The following is a 23,648-nucleotide window of genomic DNA, read 5'->3' on the forward strand; positions in this document are numbered from 1 at the left end:
TCACCGACACTTCAGCATCTCAGTAAAATTCATTCCACAACAAGTGCCAGCTGTAGTGACAAAGAAGAGCGTCAAAATGTGAGCCTCCCAGGGCTTCAGAGAAGAAAGCTAGAACTTCCTGTAATAATGTGTTTTCTTGATAGGTATTGTTGGCTGTGTTCTGAGTCTCTCCTGGTTTATTCTGTTCTATGATGACCCCAAGGACCACCCATACATGAGTAGCAGTGAGAAGGACTACATCATATCCTCTCTCACCCAGCAGGTAGAAAAACACTGAGCTCCTTTTGGGCATCTTCTAGATTCTGCTCAAAAAAAAAAAAAAACAAAACAAAACAAAAAAAAAAACAAAAAACAAAAAAATGCCTTCCAGCTGATCCTCACTCAGAATGACTCTTAATGACTCTTATTTTCCAGGTCAGCTCAGGCAGACAATCTCTGCCAATCAAGGCTATGCTGATGTCTCTTCCACTCTGGGCCATTATCCTCAATAGCTTTGCTTTCATATGGTCGAACAGCCTCCTGGTTACGTATACCCCGACGTTTATCAGTACTGTGCTCCATGTTAATGTTAGGGAGGTAAGTGCACTGTTTGTTCAAATTTTTCGTTGTGTGAAGGACTCCCTCTTTATTGCTCTGTGCCTTGTGACCATCACCTCAGTCTTTGCCTACCTACACTAGCTAGTGCTCTTTACCTGGAGATGCATGGTTTCCTACATGTAAACTCTGCCCACACAAAGGGTGTTGGTATCAGTAGTGTCTGGAACTCTGCCATCAGCACACATACACCCACATTTTCACACTGTTCCCCAGCTCCCCTCAATATATGTCTTGGCAAGTTACGTAAGACATGTTATAAGTTAGTATTGTGGTGAATGTCTCCCTGCTATCTCACTCAGGGAGACTCAGCCAGCAGACAGCTCTAACTTTGAGGCTAACCTGGGCCACAGTGTGAGGTTTCTTTTTATTGAAGAAGAGGAGGAGGAAGAGGAAGAAGGGGAAGAAGGAGAAGAGGAAGAGGAAAAGGAAGGGGAAGGGGAAAGAGAAGAAGAAGGAGAAGAAGGAAGAAGAGGAATAGAAGGAGAAGAAGAAGAAAAAGAAGAAAAAGAGAGAAGAAGAAGAAGAAGAAGAAGAAGAAGAAGAAGAAGAAGAAGAAGAAGAAGAAGAAGAAGAAGGGGAAGAAGAAGAAGGGGAAGAAGGAAATAGCTTGACAGTACCATTCACTTTAGGGAAAGGCATTCTAATCTGAAAGTTTCTGAGCCAGCTCCTGCCGCCATGCCCAGCTCTTGTCAACCCACTGTCTTGGAATAAAGCCACAACTCCTGGACTTCTGGTCTTACTCTGCAAGAATACCCATTGCTCATCTAATATTGAGAATCAGTTATGCTTGGAACTTCTCATCATTTCATATCAAAGTAACCAAAAAAGACTAAAATGGAGTCTGGGCTTCCAACTTTGGAACTTTCTGTGGTGTATGTACTTCCTCGAGCTAGTGGCCAGCATCATGCTGTGGTCATACAAGCTCTTCTCACTGATTCAACTTCATCATAATGAAACCATGGTGTCATCCCTAGAGTTTACTACGGCCAGTTAGAGCAAGCACGAAATTGTCCGTCATCAATTACCAATATCATCTCTATCCTTTTTCTCAGGGCTGACACTCCTGTTTTCAGCTGTCTAGACTTGCAGTTTTCTAGGTCTCATGATACTAAAAACAAAAATCTATATGGGATGATGACAATTTCGACTCACCTAAAAACTATGTTTCTCTTCACATTGGAATGCATGGTCCCAGACACAGTTATGGTGCTACATGTGCCTGGATGGTTTCCTGTATTAAATTCATTCATTCATTCATTCATTAAGTGGGACTGGGGTTTGAATACAGCACTTTGTGCACTTTGTGCCCAAGAAGAAGTCTACCTCAGATTCACACCCTCAAGTCCAGAGTACACGTTAGTGACTGAATTTCCGTGAAAGCACTGACTGTGCAGGACTGCTTCTCCATCATATGCACTCAGAATAATGTTTCCTCCTCAGAATGGGCTGCTGTCCAGCCTCCCTTATCTGCTTGCCTACATCTGTGGTATCGTAGCAGGTCAGATGTCAGACTTCTTCCTGTGCAGGAAGATTTTCAGCGTAGTTACCGTCCGGAAACTCTTCACCACATTAGGTAAGGAACAGCCAGGACAGACAAACGCTTGGGGAATCCTTCCGCCCCGTGCTCAGAAGCAGCTAACTGTACAGTATGGATCTCTCCACAGGGACCCTCTGTCCTGTGATCTTCACTATGTGCCTGCTCTACCTGAGCTTCAACTTCTACAGCACCGTCATTTTCCTGACACTTGCCAACTCGACACTCAGCTTTTCCTACTGTGGACAACTTATCAACGCCTTGGATATTGCTCCCAGGTAGGGCTCTCAAAATTTATTTATTTAGGCACTAATAAATAAACTGCATGCATTTATTGGTACAGCATGATGTTTTGAAATGGATGCATTATATAATGATTAAATGAAGCTAAGTTTTTTATATATATATATTATATAATATATATATATTACTCATATGGTTCATTTTTGGTAGTGAGAATGCTTAAATTCTATCATAGTAGCAGTTTTCAAGAATACAGCACATTGCTGTTAACTATAGTCATCGTATTTATGATGGATCTCTTGAAATTACTCCAATTGGATCTTTCAGCCAGTATCTTTCTAAAAACATACCTTTACCCCTAGACTCTGATAACACTCATTCTGTTCTCTACTTAATGAATTCAGCTTCTTTATATCCCACATGTACATGACATCACGTGCCATTTGTCTGTGACCTGCCTATTTCACTCAACATTATATTTTCCAGGTTCATCCACATTATTAAAAATAACAGTACTTCCTTCTTTTCAAGAAAATAGCATTATATTGTGCATACAGACCACACAGTCTTATCCATTTAGTGCTGCTGAACACTGGTATTGTCTCTATCTTATCTGTGGTGAATCATATTGTAATAAACACTCAACTGTAGATATGTACTAACTCAGTCTCTTTCTAACATGTGCCTAGCAGCCAGAGTGATGAGAAATATGGTGAGGCACCTATATGCTCTTTTCTACAGTGGCTGCACTAATTCAAATTTCTACCTCTCACCAACACTTCTTTCTCATCTTTCCTTCAAGAGTAGGTAGAAGGTAACATTTCACTATGTTTTGAACCTCATTCCTTTGATGATTAGTGATGTTAAATGTGTGTGTGTGTGTGTGTTGGCTCTTTTTAGGTCCTTTTTGAAAAATATCTATTTCAGTTCTTTGCTCAAATTCAATCAGCTTGGTACCGAGTTCTGTTTCTGATGTGTTTCTAATAATAATCCCCTATCGAATGTGTGCTTTACATTTTTCCCATTGCACAGGTTGTTTCTTCATTCCACTGACTGTTTCCTTGACTCTGTAGACTGTTTGTGGTTTCAAGTAATTCCATTCTTCTTTTGCTTTTGGTGCTTAAAATTTTTTTTTTAATCATATAAAAAAATCATTGTCCATTCCAATGTCTTGGTGGTTTTTGCAGTTCTTTTGGTTGTTGTTGTTTGTTTGTTTGTTTGTTTGTTTTTAGAGAAAGGGCTTCTCTGTGTAGCTCTGACTGTCCTAGAACTTGCTCTGTAGATTAGGCTGGCATTAAACTTGGAGATTCACCTACTTTGGTCTCCCAAGTGCTGGGATTGAAGGCATGCACCACCACTCCTGGCTCCTACAGTGTTTCTTTCTCATAGTTTTATAGTTTCAAGTCTTCAATTACTTTTGAGTAATATACTTTTGTATATTATCTGAAAGAATGGCACAATTCTATTTTCATCTGTAAACTGATGTACATTGGTTCCAGTTCTATTTATTTCCCTTTTTCCATTTTCTGTTCTTGGCAATTTTGTTAAAAACTGATCCTGCCATAAATATGTACATTTATTTCTTGGCTTTCTATTTCACATCATTTGTCCATGTGTCTGCTTTGATGTCAGCACCAGGCCCCTTTGACTGTCATGCCTTCAAGGTATGGTTTTGAAGATAGGTAGTGCATGTTATTAATTAAAAAGAAGAAGAAGCAGGGGGACAATCAATATTCTCTGCAAGAGGTTTGTTAGAAGGGTATGGAGGAAGTGGGTAGCAGGGCATGGTGGGGAAAGAGAGATAGAAAGGGGGGATGGGGGAAAAGGGTGCCCAGAGAGAGAGAGAGAGAAGAGTGTAAAGAGAGTAAGAGAGTAAGAGAGAGAAAATAAGAGAGGGACCACGTGTAGGCAGGCATCAGCCCTTTAAGGGGGAAGGTAACCACGCCTTCCAGGTGTGACCACCTGCCTGGCAACACATGATGATGTCATAGGTTGCTGGGTAGCACAGGAGCAGGTTGTGTTCCAAAATACTAACATTCCTCCCTTTTTCTATAATTAAAAATGGGGAGCTTGGGCTGCTTTTTATAAGGTAAGTTAAAGTATATAAATTTAGGAAGCAGCTCTTGGTTGTCATGCAAGAGGTTGAGAGAGAGAAGAATTATAGCAAAAAACATGGTCAGATTGCAAGGTCAAGAGTAAGGGAAGCCTCTGCCCTGGAAAATTTAGGGTAGAGGGTTGTCAATAGAGAGTTGCCAGCCATGGCAAGGCAGCAGGTAGGGACTGGGGAACGCTGGGAGAACGTGGAGCTGCTTGTTCTATTCCTGAAGCACACCACTTCAGCCTTTTGTTAACAAATGAATAACGGGCATAGATTCTCTTCTGGCTACTTCCTGCTGACACTGGGGGCGCTGTAGGGAGGTCAAAAGGCTGAAATGTTGGCCAAGTCCAGGAAGAATAGGCTGCTTTGATGCTTTCCAGGGTCTGTAAGAACATCCATGGCTGGGAGGGAAGGTGCAGGTCCAGCTTGTTGGAAGTCTGTGAGGTCAGAGTTGAACACCTGTAGCTGTTTTGGTGCTGTTGTGGCTATAAGAAACATATGTGTCTGGCAGGACACTGAAACACATATATAGGCAAAAGATAAGGTTGAGTATGGAGAAAATCCTGCAGGTATACATTGAAAGGTTTGGATCGATGAGGTTTGTACATGGGAACCTCTGTCTACCTGGAGGGACCTTTATTTACCAAATCATTGGCAATATTTAAAGAGGGCTTTGTTTTTGATCTGTCATTGAGGTGAGGTCTGGTTACAGAAGCGTGTAAACTTAGAGGCCCTGGTGCCAGCTGGCACTAGGTGTAGAAACCTGAAATTCTCCAGAGGAGATCCTATCTGGAAGGATGGGCGTCTGGGCATCTCCCATTGGGGGCAGAGAAGTCAAGACCTTCCAGTGGCATCCCAAGGGAAGGTGTGACTCTGAGAGAGAGGGATCCTGCCTGGTTCAATAGCTCATCAGCTTTTGTCCAGGGACCGGGGCACAGTGCCCATTGGCACGGCCGAGAGCACAGGGATGCCTAGCGCTAGGTCTTCCCACGAGAGAGAGAGGAGGAGGAGGAACCGTGTGCAAGAGGGGACCTTCCCATGAGGGAGTGAGTGAGCGAGCGAGCGAGCGAGGGGGAAAAGGAACCGTAGAGAGGGGACGTACCGCCCAAGGGAGAGTGAGGCCCTAAAATGGAGGTCAACATAGAGGATCAAACCTAGACAGTTAAGGCTACGGCGGGGCGGGGGGGGGGGCGTTCCTCCGTCGCAAAAGATAGTAGGAAGTTGCTTCCCCTACCAAGAGAAGTGTTTATGCTGAGAAAATGGGGTGAACTCACCAATCCAGCCAGTGTTGCATGCAGTAAATAGCAGTCTGGTAGCCAGGAAAGGAAGTCCCAAAACCAGGGAAAGGGGAGGAGTCCCACCTTTTGAGATAGGCAATAAGTGCAGTACTTATCTGGAGTCCAATTGACCTGAGAGGTGGGTTTAGGTGGACTTTCTGCAGCTTACAAGAATTACTTTTAAGTTTTAAGAAGGAGATAAAACTTTAAACATGTTAGTATCACAATTGTATTCTGCATTGAGAAAAAGGCAGTAGACATACGTATTTGTGTTAATAGCATAAGTATTTTTTAAGGTGAACTCTGAAAAGGCAAAAGCCTTTTATGAAGTAAAAGGGAAACTCACTTGATCTTAACTTTTAGTATAAGCATACACATTATAGAGGCTTACAATCTTGAGCTTAGGACCATAATAGTGGAATAGTGGTATAGTGGAATGTTTTTGTATCAGAGTTAGATTAATAAATTAGAGCCCTATTGATAAAGGTCAAAACTCTGGACAGTAGCATAACAACAGGAAGAAATATTAACCTTGTAACCTTTATAACTTGCATTTTTACAACCTAAACTCCTTTTATCCTCAGACCCTACATAAGCTCTATATTTTTTATCTGGCTCTATATCTTAAATTGATCAATGAGCTAACAGTGGATCTAATTGTCTGCTCTTTAGCTGCAAAGCTACCATTAGCTTAGCATAGACCTGAGAAGGATAAATTCCTTCTCAGGAAGGAATATGAGCTAAATAACTATATTATGAGCTAAATAAATATACCAATCCATGTGCCAATCAAAATAACAGAGATGACTAATTAGTCCATCACCTAGGCAGTGTCCCTGGCTCCTGTGGTCTCATAACATCATGGGCAAAGGTGGTCCAGCTAGGCACAGAAGATGAGAGACTGTTTCTGTGGAGAAAGAAATGAGAGTATGGCCTCACCTCGCCCTTAGCAATGTGAAACATTGGCTCTCTAGGTGTCCACAGTTTTGTCCACAGTTTAGGGTGGGCCCTAGCAGTGGACCAGTTGAGGCAGTATTGCCCAGTGGTTAGCATACCACAATCCAGAGTTGCAGTCATCTATTGTTGTGCCCAAATCTTCTCAGAAACCTTGGTGAGCTACTGCCAGGATTTCGGGACTTTGTCACAATAAGCTTATACATGTTAAAATGCCACATTCATCAGATCTCTGACAAGCTTGAGGGCCAGCATATCTGAGTTACTCTTTGTTTATCTTTATTATCTGCTCCAAACTGTGTCCTATAAAACAGAATGCTATCTAGAACCATATTTTAAGTAGATTTACAAAGGCAACTTTATAGTTACCCGTCCTGGGCTTAACCTTTAAAAACCTAAACAAAGACACTAGGTATAGCTCAACATCTTAACTAACTGCAGTTGTTAGCATAACTTTAAATCTGCTCTTTCTGAACTAAAATCAAAGCAAACCTTTTAATTAGATATAGTTTATAGAGAGGCTAGCAAATCTTGCTGTTCCTACCACTTGCATTAAAATTGAACAGCAAAGGCTTTGCACTTAGCACTAATCAGAGGCCTGAAGATAACTGATAGACCCACACAAAGATGGCAGCAAAACTACAGCTCTTTCCTCTCTATCCCTGAACCATTAAATATTAGGACTTTAGGTTTTGTCCTTGCTAAGTTAGAATCTTAAAAGTCATGAATATAATTTATTAAAGTGAGAGCATAAGAGTTTTTGTATGATTTAATATATAAAAGCTTATAGCTTATAATAGCCTAAGGCTATACTACAGATTAATAACATCATGTTAAGAGAACAAGACCAAGCTTATATTAACCTTTTGATAGTAGAGATATAGTAAATTGACCCAGTTTTAATATAAATATATTTTTAAAAATTAATAGATCCTAATTTAGAATACTGGTAAACAACTTGTACATAATAACGAACCCTTGAACTATAAGTTTAAGACCAACAATTTAACAAAACTATATAAACCAGATTTAAAATTAACCAAGTATATTTTAACGTTTTGATAGTAGAGATGTAGCAAATTGTCCCAGTTTTAACATAAATAAATACCTGTAAAATCAATAGATCTTAATTTAAAATATTGATAAACAATTTGTATGTAACAATGAACCCCTAAGCAGAACAGTATAAAGCGATCTTAAAATTATATTTGAGCAACATATAGTAGGAGACAGTAACAGTCTTATATTTTAAACCAACTTAATTTGAATAGATATTTGTAACTTTGAAATTTTATTATTATATAAAATTTATTTTGAAGCAGGGTTGAATCATAAGATAGTAAAATGTAACTTTGAGTTTTTATAAAAATCCATACCAACTTGAAATGAGACTCATTTGCAGACCTCCTGCTTTTGTTCTTTGTCCTTGGAATGGCTTTGCCTACCTTTGTGAGGCCATGTATATTTTAACAATTGCTTTCTATTTTTTTTGAAAAGCGTCACTAGCATTTTCACCAGGCATAAATATAGTGTTTAGATCACTTTGGGAAACGTAGATATTTTACCAATTTTAGTTCTCCTGACCCATGAACATGTGATATCTTTTTTCTCTGCCTTCGGTTCATCAATGTCCTATAGATTTAGAGTGCAGGTCATTTAACTCCTCGGATGAATTTATTCTAAAGTACTTTTTCTAGTTCTTTTAAAAGGAATTATTATAATTTTTCTTAGTTTGCTATTAAGTAATTATTTTAAAATACTATTCTTTCTGGTATGGTAGTGCATATTCTAATTCCATTTCTGGAGGTGAAGGCAGGAGATCAGGAATCCAAGGTCAATCTTAGCTATCTAGTAAATTTTAGACCACCTTGGGCTATAAAGCCCCTAACTCAAAATGGTGAAAAAGGGAAAGGAAAAAAAATTCTCTTTCTTTTTTAATCTCAAGAGAATTAAATCGTTTGTTGATTACATGACAATGGGTGATACACAAGCTTCATTCCCCTCTGTTGTTTTTATACCATTAGTCAATTTTGATATTTCATAGGGTGTGCCACCAACCACTTTATAACCAAATTGTGACCTTGCTTGGGTGACTCTTTCAGTGGTGAAACTCATTAAAGTCACAATAGTAACTGGCAGTTTAGCTACACCAAGTGTTTTAAGACAATAGCTTCTCCACCCAAGCAACCATAAATAAATTCCAGATGGAGGTTGGCCCCACCCGGAAGGAATTCTCATTGTGTAAGGTTAGTCTGCTCTTTCTTTCTTGAACCCAGACCTCAGGGTCACCTTAGGATTTTAACTATTATGAAGCTCACAGGCAGAAGAGGAACAGTTCTGAGGGGAAAATTATTTACGCCACACATAAATAATGCGGAGAATTGTACACATATGCTGAACCCTGGCTACAGAGCTGCAAAGAACAGCCCCCAAACAGCCCATTTCAGAATCAGGTTACTGGGTTATTGGTCTATATGGCCATTTACCTCAAGCAAAGCTCTGTGCTGGTGTTCTCAGCTAACACCTGGGGGTAAAAAGAGAATGTTCACCCCATGAGTTGTTAGGTCACACCTTTCCACCACCTCCTGTGGTTCCAGCCTAGCAACCAACCCCCTGGCAACCAAGCCCCTGGCAACCAAGCCCCTGGCAACCAAGCTCCTCACACAGGCATACGAACCACAGCAGGAGCCTACCTAACATTTTAGTTATACTTGTTTAGTGCGAAAACTGCTTTTCATCATATGTCCTTTGAGAGATTTGTGTGACACACAGAAACAGCTCTGTAATTCACACCAGCCAGCAGATAACACTCACACCGTACTGAGGGGCTAACTGCATGGAGAACACAGACAACGTATTAACAGGGTTACCCAAAGTAGAAGCTTCTAGTGAAGTAAAACAAGATGAAACAATATCACTTGTCAGGAATTTGAAAAGAAACTTGTCCACCAGGCCCACATAAAGAGGAACAAATGTATCCAGTTCATTTATTTAGCTTCAAGAATTGCCTTTAAAAAAAAAAAAAAGCCAGCAAGTGTTCTAATTGTATGGAACTATATAAGGACACAAAAATTATTTGATAAAGAATGTGCAATATCAATTGTTTCTCAGCCTGGGGGCTAAGATCAGGTGTGGAATGTCAAAATCAATTAAAATATGGGCACTTAAAATTAAGACTGTGCTAGCAAATCAGTATATCTGTAAAATTATAAGCAATTCCCATGTTGGTTATGTCTTTTGTGCCTATCATGCCCTGTGGTGAATATAATAATCTTATCCACATGCTCTGGGTGGGAAAACAGAGGATGGAGGCCTTGAAGGTCCACACCTAGATATGTTTTTCTATGAGGCTAACTAGCTCTAGTCACTCATGGCCTCAGTGATACTATCTGTCATCACCCGGCAGAAAAGTAAGAGATCTAAGCAGGTGATTACTCGGACAGGATCTAATTTGTCCTAAATTGCATCATTCCGACAGACTTAAGTTCCCTGTTACAGCAAAGAAATTCAGAAAGGAAGAAGAGTCATGAAGATGTGGTTTCGTGAAAGCATTGAGAGAGCAAGGTTGAGCGAGACAGAAAAGGCCTGAGAATGTGGTAGCTACCATGCCTTTGGGGAGTGGGGAGAAGAGAAGTTGCCAGCAGAGTCTTAGGATGGTCTGTGGTGCAGTCAGACAGCAAGGCCACCCTCTTAAGGCAGCTGTCAGTAAGTGGATTTCGTGCCATTGAAGATTCCTTCCCTTCCACAGGGGATTGCCCTATAGTTCAGACATCTTAATTTTGTTCAGGTTTTACTCAGACATTTTATACTCAAGTGGGAAATCGTTAAAACTAAAAACCCCAGTGGACTTGGAAAGGGTCAGGGAGGAGATGCGGTAGGGAGGGTGGGATTGGAAGGGAATGAGGGAGCAGGATACAGCTGGGATACAGAGTTAATAAAATGTAACTAATAACAAAATTAAAATGAAAAAAAAAAAAAACTAAAAACCCACCGCAATGTTTCTTTTGTTTTAAAATTTGCTTACAAAATACTTTAAACCATGGTTTGTTCCACCTAAAGAATAAGCAAATTACAGCTGAGCATTGTACAAAAATCTGTCTTACATTGAAACGATTTAAAGGTTCTCTTGCTTTTCTGTATCCCCAGTGTTAGGGCACTGAGGGATGTGAGGTTCAGGGTAAAGCGCACGCCTTCCCGTCTACGGCAGGGAGGAACGCCATCTCGTGGCTGCATAGTGAATTTCAGAGGATGTGTCCTAACAGCCACGCTGCAGGAAAGTCATGTGTTTAACTTCCTGATTTCTTGCACGGGTTACGTTAATTCTGAAAGGAAATGTGGATTTGCTGCCAAGAAGAGGCACAGATTAAGTGAACTGATTCAAAAATCAATAGAATAAAAAGAAGCCTGGCAATACTATCATAATACCAGATAAAATATACTTTAGTCCAAGAAGCGTGGCTAGAAATTTTAAAATGTACCTCATAACGGTAAAGAGAAATGTATCAGACTTGTGTATGTGTGTGCATGTGTGTGTGTGTGTGTCCATGTGGTGGTCAGAGGACAACTTTGTAAAGACAGATTGCTCCTTCCACCCTTATATGGGTTCTAGGAGCTGAACTCAGGCAGCCAGGCTTGCACAGATGAGTGCCCTTACCCACTGAGCCATCTTGCTAGCCCATATATTTTTATTTATATTCATTGTGAACTAAAGAATTCAAAGAATTAAGAAAGAGGTTCTTTGAATGAGCTAGCCAGGTCCTGCACTCAAATAATTAGGCACAGTTTCAAGCAAGAGGCTTACTTCCAGGGTTTTTTGTTTTTTGTTTTGTTTTTTATCATTCAACAATAGGAGGTAGACAAGAAGTTAGAAATTATATTGATTATTAGAAGAACAAATGAACATACTTGACCTAATTGACATAGGTAAGACAGCATTCAAAGAGGACTGAGCTTATGCAATTTTGAATGCTTTGCAAGACCTTACTGAAGTGAACAAATATCCAGGATTATAAAGCAAGCTGCAGTTGATTCAACATAACTGCACCCACCCAGAACGTACTCTCTCGTAGCAACCACATATGGTCACCACTGAAAGGAAGAGAAGGGCATCCATAGCAAGCAATGACTTTCAGAAGACATTCTCACACTCTATTAACCTCCAAAAGCCAACCCATGTTTAATTCCGGAGCTGCGTCTAGTTGCATGGGATGCTGAGACTAGACATACCGGAACAGCAGGTTCTTACCAGTTCCCCAGAAGACCTGGCTCAAGGGGAGCTTTAAGACTTTCAGGGACCCACACAAGTGACTCTATTTTAAGATTAAAAGACAAAATGTAACCTTTATGGTGACATAAAATGACTCAGTTCATAATGACTGAAATAACGAGGGCTCAGAAAAGTCCAAACTGGCTCAAATCCCACCCGAGAGTTCTGTTGCTACAGCAAAGAGGTGAACTGCGAAAAGTGATGTTGGTTAACGGTTGCTGCCACCACCAACTCTCATGAGCTTCTCATAAGGATTCTTCCCAACAGGACAGTGAGTAGGACAGTGTGCTGATAGGATATACTGTCCACCTCTCCCATGACTCAGACCAAAAGTCTCATCTGGGACCTCACAGTGTTTAGGGCTCCTGAGTAGAGGCTGGTAAGTTAACAGACAAGCTCTATGCTTCTCCCTCATTCAACATGTCAAGGCCAAGTAGAAACAGTATAGATCAAAGAAAATAAAACAAATCTGAAGACTCTCCTACTCAGGAGGGGAAAGACGACCTAACACACAACCTCTATTGCTGAGCTGGAGGGCCAGGGCTCAAAGGCCTGGATCAAACTGCTCTTGACCAAGCACTGGCTCCCTCTGGCTCCCTCTTCATGGCTGATGGATGGACTTGTCCCCTCCTTGGTCTATGACTTTCTGCAGCCTCTCTGTTTTGTTTGCTCATTTCCAGCTAAGGTTGGTATGAACAATTGCATTTCACTGTAAACATGCTCCCATTTTTATAATGTAACAGATTCCTTACTGTTAAAGTTGACCTTTCTGATACTGTGGGACAATGAAAAAGTTGCTACCTGCGCGTATATTCTCTGCGGTGTTAACAGACGTAAGCAGTAGGAATGGGTGTTGATGGCATCGGCAGTTCCCCGCTCAAGCCTGTATGAACCAATGCTGGAAGCATTCGTACCACTTTCCATCTGCGTTCTCTTTCCTTCTGTACAGATATTACGGATTTATTAAAGCAGTTACAGCTTTACTTGGAATGTTTGGAGGCCTAATTTCTTCAACTGTAGCTGGGTTGATCCTTAATCAGGTAAGTAGCATGCAAATAAGCATAGTTATTTTTTTCCCTATTAATTGCATAAAGAAAATCACACACACACACACACACACACACACACACACACACACACTTGGAGGAGATGCCAACAGCAGATGAGTTAAGGGTTTTCGTGTCATTTGAAGACAACTTTGGTGAAACCAAGAGGTCCTTTGAGTCTTCAGACAATAGTCTTTCTCCTCGTACGGCATTTGTTACTGTTGGAAACTCTTTAGTTGCTTGAAAGGAAATGGGTCTCTGTGGTTTTAACAGGGGACATGTAGATGATGAAACAGGATTCAGCTGAGTAAGGGTAGTGGAAGTAACAAGAGCTTTGTCAGAAAAAAAAAATCTAGAAACAGGACAGCACAGAGCTAAAATCTGAGGAACAACGGTCTACCAAGGCAGGCACTGCGCCTACAATTGTTACAGAATTACTTAAAATCCTCTTGACAGACACAATTGAAATACTCCATCAATTTAAAGTTACTTAAAATAAGTGTTTCCGAGAGGGCCCAGTGGGTAGGTAGGTTTACTGCACAAGCCTGACAACCTTGTTCAAACCCCACCATCCACATAGAGGTGGAAGGAGAGAACCAACTCTATAAACATTTCGTCTGACCTCCACATCCATGCTGTGGCACATGGGTACACACACACACACATCCTGTGACACACACAAATAATAATAGCAACAATGATAATCTTAGAATACATGCCTCCTCTTGAAAAAAGCAATTAAGAGAACATTTTGGGGTTTCAGAAGAATTGATTCCATGGAGGTGACCATAGCGCCACTGGCTGCCGTGGCTCAATGGACAAACATTTATCCAAAAAATGGCAGAGCCAAGATGGTCCATCCTGCCGGCCTAAGCATGTCCTGAGAAAGGACTGCACCTCATTCTGCGTTCAGAACCCTGGAGGTAATGCTCCCTTACCACGACACCTTTAAGCGGCACTTTATTCAGAGTGTGGGATTTGGTGATCCGAGAAGACAGCAGGTCAATACCCTCGGAGAACCTGCAGCCAGCCAGTTTTACATGGAGGGGGTCAATTGTTCTCAAGGCCTGGCTTGCCTTGTTGGTCAGGTGATCAGCGGCATTTCTGATCCTTTCGGTGTCTTGTGCATCTCTGGGCACTGTGCCTTGCACTTTCCCCTCCTTTTCTGGGAGCCTGAGACCAGCCCCTTCCTGAAATGCTGAGTCTAATTAGCAGCGGCGCCTGTATCAGCAGAGGGCCCCTCCTCCACCAGGGCTGGAGCGCTAACTCAGAAGAACCAGCTGCTCCAACTTCAAACATTCTAAGTTATCAGAAACATTCGCATGCAGATTCCTTTCTACAACACGGAGGACAGAACCCCTTTACCGTATATCATACAAAAGGAGACCCCCAACCCCTGTCAATTCCACTAGCTCATCCACTGGTTTGTTTGAAGGAAAGCTCCCACGTGGAGAAGTCCTGTTAGGGAGTCCTTCGATCACCACACAGCACGGAGCAGGGTGAGGTCGTAAAGACACGTTGGGTCCACGTTTCCCACAGAGGAGCCTCCCAAAATGTGGCTTCACATACTTATGATGTCATAAAGGCAGAGGACCCGGTCAGAACCGTGGAAAGTCCTTGGTCGGAGCGCTGGCCTCACTAGAGAAGTGGAATGTTGAAGGCAACCCTGGTTGGTTCTCTTTCTGAGCATGGAGGTAGCCACATCTTGTTTTTCCATTGAATCTCTTGAATTCCCAGTTTGTCAGCCAAGCAAATTTCTTTGCTAACTTCCAAAAGGTGTGAGGAAATGTAATTTCAGAACTTTTCAAAGTTATCCCCACCCAGGGAAGGAATCCTGCCTTTGCTCGGTGTCAGAGAAGAGAAACAGAATATAATGTCCACTGAGAATGTGTAATAGTATACCAATAAGAGTTTGAGGTCCATATTCAAATCTCTTTCTCTCCCAAAATCTTGTCTTAGCTGTCTCTGTCCTATGTGTATTGGTGGTTTTCCTGCATATGCGCCTGTGTACCTCATGTGTGCCTGGTGCTCACAGAGGCTGGAAGAAAACAGCATATCCTCTGTAACAGGAGTTACAGTCCATTAGGAGACACCATGTGGGTGCTACAAGTAGGGAGCCCCAATCTTCTGGAAAAGCAGCTAGTGCTCATAACCTCTAAGCCCTCATCACAGCCCCATCGAACCCTGTTTCTTCTAAATGTCACATGCCACGAAATGTTTTTCAGCACCTTAGCTGCCTAATTGGAGCAAATTGAGTTTCTCTAGAGAAACCTCCTGAATTCATGCTCCATAGGAGTTCAGTACATATGGCTCAAAATTGAAAAGAAAATCACAAAACAGTTGAAAGAAACAAACAAATAAACACAACTAGAGCCTCAAAGATACTGGAAATGACACACACGAGTAACGAAGTAAAAGAGACTAAAGATGTAAGAAACATGACATGTGACAAAGAATCTTATTTACCTCTTGTCAACAACAATATAAAAATTAAAAATAGGAACATCAGACTTAATGTAAACAAAAGGAACCTATAAAGACTATGCTTCCATCAGTGGGAGAGAGGGTGGTTTGGGTCGATTTTCTTAATGCAAACCGTTGTCACGGCTGGAAAGTAGAGTCTTCTACGAAACTTTGGCACGCTGAAGATGCAGAGGCAGTAACAGGCAGTGTCTGCAAGAAGCAGCAGCTCAGGACTGGTGCCAAAATGCTGCTTTTTTGATTATACTGGGAAAAGGACTTCCTGATTTGGGGAGCACTCTTCAGAGTCTGTGAGCGGTGGTGACCCCAACAAACAAGACATTTCAGCTTGAGAATTCCCAAGGGCTGCATCTGAGGAAAAGGGTGACCAAAAAACTAGCTAATCCTTGCAATCTGCCTTGGGTCATTTGGATGGGGGAAAAAAAAAGTTGGAGTGTTTCAGGAGTACGGAGACCTCCTCATGAACCTCAAATCATATCTAGGTGGAGGTGATGTCACTCATGAAACCGTCCCCAGAAATCTCCTGTAATTTGTAAATACAGTTTGAGAATTTATAAAACTTGGCCATGTTATGCACCTGTTAACATAAAGTACAACAATTATAAGAAGACAAAGTCACACACGGTGAATCCCTTCAACACAAAAGCCAAACAGCAGTGGCTGTAAAAATACTTTTGAGAGCTTATCTGGAGGCTCCGGCAAGGCAGCATGGCTACGCATACACCCTTGAACAGAGTCAGGTCCTCCTCTGCTATTTAGGGAAAGTCATCCTCTTGACCAAGCATGCAGCTCCCAGAGAGAGGTCCATGGTGCCATGAGGGATGAAGGGGACACCCACCCAGCCAGCCAGGCCAGCTAAATCAACCCTGGTGATCAACAGATAACAGATATCACAGCCCACTCCCCCTCACATCCACATGCTTGAAAATTTAAAAATCTACCGCACTGGTAAGCCCCACCATTTAACTCCATTCTCCTATGGAGAAGAGATGGATTTTTTACTTGTACACTGGGATTTTTTTCCTATTTATATGTGAAGGTAGGGAAGTGTAAACACTGTAGTAAGAATGTACCTGAAAAGTGATGGCTCAGTAGACAATGGTGCTTGCGAACAAGACCGATGACCCGAGTTTGATCTTCAGAGTCTAATTTGGTGGGTGGAGAGAACCAGATCCCTGAGAGCCATCTTCTGACCCGCATCCACACAGCCCCCCCCCCCACACACACTCATGGATTCACACGTACAGTGCAAAAGAAAATGTTCTTAAGAGACATTAGCCTGGTGTGTTAGCCACATTTTCACTAATAAATACCGCTTCCTAGGATAAAGTGACAGCTCATAGATAAAGAGGTTGAATCTAGCTTTTCATAGCAGAGAGAGGAGCATGGTCCTAAGAACAGCAGTTTCGGTTCTAGGTTAGAATAAGATGGGCCCACGTCTAAGAAGTGAGGGAAACTAAAACTGTTCATTCAAAGATCAGCAGAAGACTCTGCTGCCAAAATAGGATAATTCACAGTCTGACATGGCTTCTGATACAGTATAAATATGTACATAACATAAATCAATGGTCTGTAGAATTATTTTCTAAATATCTGAATGGCACAAAAATAATTTTAGTACATTATTTAGAGCCCTAAAATAAAATCATATATATATTTAAATATATATATTTAATGAATTATTTATATACTTATTGGAAAAACCAGAGGGTAGTTTTTATAGAAAAATTTTAGAAATTAATAAATGATAAGATGCACCATTTTTTATATTAAAAGACTTGAAATTGTAAAATGCCATCTAATTCTAAGATCTGCTGGTTCAGAACAATCCCAATTGAAACTTTAAATTATTCTTGTGGGAAATTATAGTGTTCTTAGACATCTGGCACATGTTCACAAAGGGTGAAGAATAACTGAGGGGCTTGGGGGTTTTGCTCTGTTTTTGTTTTTGTTTGAGACAGGGCCTCGCTGCGTTGGCCTGGCTGGCCTGGAACTCTCTCTGCAGCCCATGCTGGCCTCTTACTTGTTATCTCTCTGCCTTCCTCTGCCTCATGAATGCTGAGATCTCAGGCGTGTGCCACCACATCCAACACCATAACGGCTCTGAAGAAGAAAACCTGGAATGCTTTTTCTTAATTGTATGAGAACACTGCCATGGTAAATATGAAATAATATGGAAGACATTGTAGCAAAATTACAATTACTGCACATAGAATGGTTTAAAAAATAATAGCTATAGTGCACTGAAATATTTAAATCTGCCAGCTGCATTTGAAAACACTTTCTCTCTTACTACTTGTTATATATATGCTTATCTGATATGAAACACTGTTGACTATGTAAGATATTTTGAAATAGACAGGAAGTTTGGAATAATAAGTCACAAGAAAAAAGACACATGAATATTGCTGGGTAGTGGCAGCTCATGACTTTAATCTCAACGCTTGTGAGGCAAGGCAGGCAGATCTCTGAGTTTGAAGCCAGCCTACTCTATGGAGCAAGTTCCAAGACAGCCAGGGCTACACCGAGAAACCCTGTCTCTATCTGTCCCCACACCAAAAGGTATATTAATAGCTAGTAAAAACAGAATGTTATATATAGAAAGACAAAAGCAACTACTTGTGTAGAGGGAAATGATGACTTTCTTGGTTTTTTGGAATGCTTGAGTGACCTGAGTTGACTCTACATATTATTTTAATACTTTATTTTAAATGTTATAAGACAGAAAATCAAGATCAGCCCCTCACACTTACTTTGTATCTTAATAATCCCTCAGGATCCGGAATATGCTTGGCACAAAATCTTCCTTTTGATGGCAGGCATTAATGTGTCATGCCTAGCTTTCTATCTTCTGTTTGCTAAAGGAGAAATTCAGGACTGGGCCAAAGAAACAAAAACCACACGACTTTGAAGGTGAGACATTCTCAGATTAAGGACAGTTTTGAAGCTGAAGATGTGGGGAAGAGAATTTCTGAGATGGAGAACACAGCGATGTGGGCTGGGGGAAGAGGGGGCATTGTAAATATCACTGGTATTACATGGCACGGTGCTACGCTGCTCTGGAATTCTGGGAATGCCTCAGAGTTGACATATGAATTTGGGAACCCGAGCTTCAAAACTGAACAGGCAAGAAAGATGCAAGAGAGATGGGGATGTCTCTTCAGGAAAGTAGAATAAGGATTAGAAAATGTGGGGTGTTGAGGCGAAGGAAGGGATATCTCTGCAAAAATGCTGTCTAGGGCTTAAATTACAAAGGATCTAAAACTTGCCACTGGGTTAGGCAAGAGCTGTCACAAAGATGATCCTGGCAAAAACAGCTTTCAAGCGAGTGATGAAGACGGGAGGTCCGTTAAGGTGTGCTCAGAGACAATCTGGTATTTTGCTTTTCAAATACCAGAGTGGTGGGTAAACAGGAGAAGAAATTACTTCTGGATTAGAATTGGCTATTGTGAAATAGCCCTGTTTTTAAGCCCCATTGAATCAAGAGACCATTGTGATGGCTGCCAGCATGCATCAGTGTCTCATGAAAGGAGAAACAAAAAGACTCTGTGAGCCTGCTTGCTTTCTTTTTTCCTTTTTCTTTTTCTTTCTTTCTTTCTTTCTTTCTTTCTTTCTTTCTTTCTTTCTTTCTGTCTTCCTTCCTTCCTTCCTTCCTTCCTTCCTTCTTTCCTTCCTTCCTTCCTTCCTTCCTTCCTTCCTTCCTTCCTTCATTCCTTTCTTTCTCTCATGCATGGAGAAGTCAGTACACAGATGTGTTTGGTCTCATGTTCGCACATTCATGTGCATGTATGGAAGCCAAAGACAACCTAAGTCTGATGTCATCCTCATGCTGCTGACCTCTTTTGAGACAAGGTCTCTTACTGGCCGACAGCACAATTGAGTATAGTGGGTGGCCAGTCAGGCTCAGTGATCTTCCTGCCTCTGCTTCCCCAGTGCTTGAGTCACTAGTATGCACCCCAGTAGGGTGCTTTTTTTTTTTTCATGGATTCAGAGAATCAAACTCACTCAAGTCCTTGTGCTTGCAAACCATTGAGCCAAGTATTGTTTTCTGCGATTTGTCTGTTTTGTCTGGGGGAGGGGGAGAAAAAGAGAATGATGTGAGGAAACAGAGACAGTCAGAATAGAGACAGAGCTCTTGAAAAGGAGAGAGAAAATGTGGAATCAGAGGTTCTGTTGTTGCTCTTGCCTGCTTGCTTGCAGTAGCCACTCACATGTCGATGGTGTGCATGAGCTGCGGCCCGGAGCTCCTGTCTGTTCTTAACGTTCATGCACTTTTATATCTACTTTGGTTGGAGAGTGTTACCCAAGAATCCCTGTGTAAGAGCTTGATCCAGTGTGTGGCGGTGGGAGGGCCTCAAGTCTCTGTGTAGCCCAGGCGGACTAGCCCGACGGTACAATGTACATCGCTGTGCCTGCTTTTCAAATTCTGTTTTAAATGGCATAGCTTTCTCACTTTAATTTTTCTATTAAATACAATAGGAATACTGGAGGTTCATCTCCTACCCTACAGTTTCATTAAGCTTATCCTACTAGTTTTTAGTAGGTACTGTCAGATTTCTAGCTAAAGAATTTTGCTATCTATGAATATAGATATTTTTCTTCTGAGTCCAATCTGGATAACCTTTTTTTTTCTTCCTCTTCTCTGACTGTTCTGCTTAGAACTTGAGTTTAAAACTGAATGTAAGGGACAAGAGAAAAAATCTTTGATATGGTGCTTTTCTTTGCTGGCTTGGTTTGGCTTGAGGGGTAATTTTTGTTTTTGTGGACGGGTGTGTGTGTGTTTTCATTCTTTCCTTTTTTAAATATAATATCTCAGTAAGTATAACTTAGACTATCTTTGAACCTCCTATATATTCCAGGCTAGCCTGAAGCTCATAATTTTTTCACCTCCATTTCTGAGTGCTGGAGTTTCCTCTATGTGCCACTATGGCCAATATTGAGGATGGACATATTTATGATGTTCTGACATGCAGATAAAAACGGGCCTTTTTAAATCGTTACAAAGCCCTTCTCCACCCCAACTCTCCCAGAGCTTCGCTTTGGGGTTCTATATCTGCTATGTGTTCCCCACTACACCGAAGGCTGTACCATCACAGTTCTGCCTATTATGCAAGGACTCACCATGGACCTCTAAGAACCATCTTACCACAGATAAGCCACCTCACAATAGGAGAACAGAAGCGAGCCTCTTAGACAAAATCTGTGGTTAGGGCAATGACAGTATTGTTGAGGGATGCTCAAATACCCACAGCATTTCCCCTCCCTGGATGGAAAACATGGTCATCATCTGCAACAAATGACTGCCCTGTCCAGCCAACAAGGTGCTGATAGCCAGGTATTAGGCAATGTATAATTGACATGCAGAACATAAACACACTCACACATGACATGCAGAACATAAACACACTCACACAATACTTAAAATGTCTAAATAAAAAAAAGAGAAGCATACAAATACATAAAATCATGTATGCATAGAGAACATGAAAATCAACTCAAAACAGTCTAGGGAAACAATAGGGGCAAATTATGGGAAAGGAGGAAAAAGTAAAGTGGAGGCAGGCATGGAAGGAATGCAATCAAGGCACATAATCTGCTTATATGCAGCCTTTCTTATGTAGCATAGTGCTGTATACATTGAATACACGCAATGAAATTTTTAAGTTAAAAACAAATATAATCAATTTAAAGAAGACTAGAACAGGGCTGAAAATGGTAACATGTGCCTTTAATCCTAACACTCAACAGACTGAGGTTGGCAGATCTCTGTGAGTTTGAGGCCAGAGTGAAATCCTGTCTCAGAATTACAAAAACAAAAACAAGCCAAACACAAAAACACAAGAAACCAAAACAGAATAATATGTGCCTTCTTCATTGTTGCTCCAGTTAGGACCCGGGGTGGACACTCTGGTTTTGCATCTTGGCCTTTCCAGGTCCTAGAGAGGATGTGTGAACACGGAGCTGCTGATCTGGATGCCTGCTAACAGGCAAAGGCCAGGTTCAGTTCACTCTAGCCAGTCAGATAGCAACCTCTCAACCCCTCTAGGTGGTGTGAAGGTCCTCAGAAAGGCAGGTGGTGGGCTTCATGGCAGGGACAAGAAATTTGGAGTGTGTGCTTGTTGCAAAATCACCGAGAAAGGTTTTGTTTTTATTGTCTTCATAACAAATTAGCTTATTAAGAGCTGAAATTTGGGGACACAGAGAACGTACCTGTCATAACTATAAATGCAATGTGCTGCTTTTGAGAGCAGCAATATCAAACTACCGGCGTGACAGCTTTGTGGGTTTTTACTTATTTGTTTTCAGGATGCAGCTTCAACACACAGCACTGAGTACCCTTGTGCCCTGAGACTGGATGTAACAAAAATAATACAGTTATTCAGATATTTTCACATAGGTTTCCCAGGACAGGGCAGAGGAAGGGAGCAAGAGAGCACCTAGCCGTCATATTTATTTTTATGTCCATAGGGGAGACATGTGAAAATGGCCTTGACAACCTCTCACTGGACGAGAAAGACAACTTGAGAAAAATGTTCTAGCCTACACTAATTTCTGTGAAGTGTCGCAGCACTCTCTGGGGGAAAGGCCTCTCCAGCGACATCCCTGTGTGTTTTGTTTCCCTTTTTCTACAAGTTAGTAGAAAAGTGAGCATTTGCGGAGCATGAGGTCAGCATCCTTATCAAAAGGAAGAGGAACACAAATGAGACCGCGGCCCAGAGGGAGTCTCCAACACCAGGAGGGGGTGTCATGGGGGTCCTCAGGGGCCCGTCTCACCCGCTGTAGTCTAAGTGATTCTTTTGCAGGGTGTATTGTATGTAACCAGTTACATGCCTCAGTTCAAAGGGGATTTATTTGTCTTCCTCTGTGATCCAATAAACACACCTAAGATGAAATTTTCCTCTGCAGCTTCATGAAAGGCCTTTGCTTTGCGTTTGTTTGTTTGTTTTTTATTTTGTTTTCAGTTGTCAACATTTACTCCTCTTTGTTGTAAACATGAGAACCATTTGAAGAATCTTAAATTATTCCTTTTCTTTCAGGATGGCCCATTTAAAAAATATATACTTAAAAAAAAAATCAGTTTTCCTCTTTGATGGGCCCAGGGAGAAATCAAACTTGTTATATGCAGCACCTAAAGATGATTGATTAACAAACAAAAAATAGGGACTGACATGATCGCTTAAGAAGACTGACTCTTCTTCCAGAGGACCTAGGTTCAATTCCCAGCACTCACGTGGCAACTAAACCCTTTCTTCCCATAAGTTGCTTTGGTCATGGTATTTGTCACAGGACCATAAACAAAACTAAAACACTTTCCCATTCCTTTTGTTCCCCAAGTTGGTCTTCTGTTCCACCTCAGAGCTTCTCCAAAAAGTGACTTATCAAACATTTATTGGCATTTACTGTAAATGGAATCTCACAGTTTGCTGAAGATGTCTCAAAGAATGAATGCCCTGGGCTCTGAACTTTCTGGGTTTACATTCAGGTTGGGTAGTGGAAAGTGTCATAAATGGGCCAGAAGAGGAAGAATGTAGGTATCCCTGGGGTTGTATGGGAGGCAAATACCTTGCCTGGCCACCGCAGGGCATCTCTTCCGTGTCACTATTTGCCCACCTAATAAGAACACTGTAGTCTCTGCTTTATGCACAAACCACCTACACACCCTTTGTACTTTCAAGTAGAAAAAAGATACTAAGAATGAAACCCTTCTTGGATTTTTCACTAGCAAATGTGGACTGTCAGTGAAAAGGCAAGGCTGCCTCCATTTCTATTCCTGTTATCTTCCTAGCTAGGCTGTGGATCACAAATTCCTTTCTCACCCTTCTCCCAGGAACTTTCCATTCATGCTTGATGCTTTTGCTTATGCAACTTTCATTTCTCAACTAGCTCTGCCTCAGGGGTCTTCAACAAGCTTGTTCTAAACTTTGATCCTGAATCCTCTCACCTTTCTCCCTCCCACTCTCTTGCCTCCAGTGTCCCAGGAGTGGACTCCTTTCCTCTCATTCTGCTTTCTCCTCATCTGCAAGATCTCTGACGACTGATACCATGCTGACTGTTCACTCCTTTCTCTGTAATTCATTCTTTATACTTCTCCATCTTAATATTCTTCCCTTGGTTTGCCCTCTATACTTTTCTTCCTTCCTCCCTTCTTCCC

The 23,648-nt window shown here is 41.4% G+C and overlaps 1 protein-coding gene across 13 annotated transcripts in view; it reads left to right on the plus strand.

Annotated features, from left to right (window-relative positions):
• The window catches only part of Slc17a1 (solute carrier family 17 member 1), a 38,455-nt gene that overhangs the window by 9,881 nt on the left and 4,926 nt on the right, over positions 1-23,648 (plus strand). For 10 of the 13 annotated variants that reach the window (XM_060373074.1, XM_060373073.1, XM_060373077.1 and 7 more), the window contains 7 exons: positions 144-262; positions 415-576; positions 2,038-2,170; positions 2,262-2,409; positions 12,919-13,009; positions 17,458-17,653; positions 18,273-18,410. In XM_060373074.1, the coding sequence (XP_060229057.1) occupies positions 144-262; positions 415-576; positions 2,038-2,170; positions 2,262-2,409; positions 12,919-13,009; positions 17,458-17,640 (836 nt within the window). In that variant the 3' untranslated portion in view covers positions 17,641-17,653; positions 18,273-18,410. The other 3 variants (XM_021644853.2, XM_060373081.1, XM_060373079.1) reach the window with 3 other exon arrangements.

The sequence above is a fragment of the Meriones unguiculatus genome, chromosome 19, assembly GCF_030254825.1.
Source record: "Meriones unguiculatus strain TT.TT164.6M chromosome 19, Bangor_MerUng_6.1, whole genome shotgun sequence".
NCBI classification, from domain to species: domain Eukaryota; kingdom Metazoa; phylum Chordata; class Mammalia; order Rodentia; family Muridae; genus Meriones; species Meriones unguiculatus.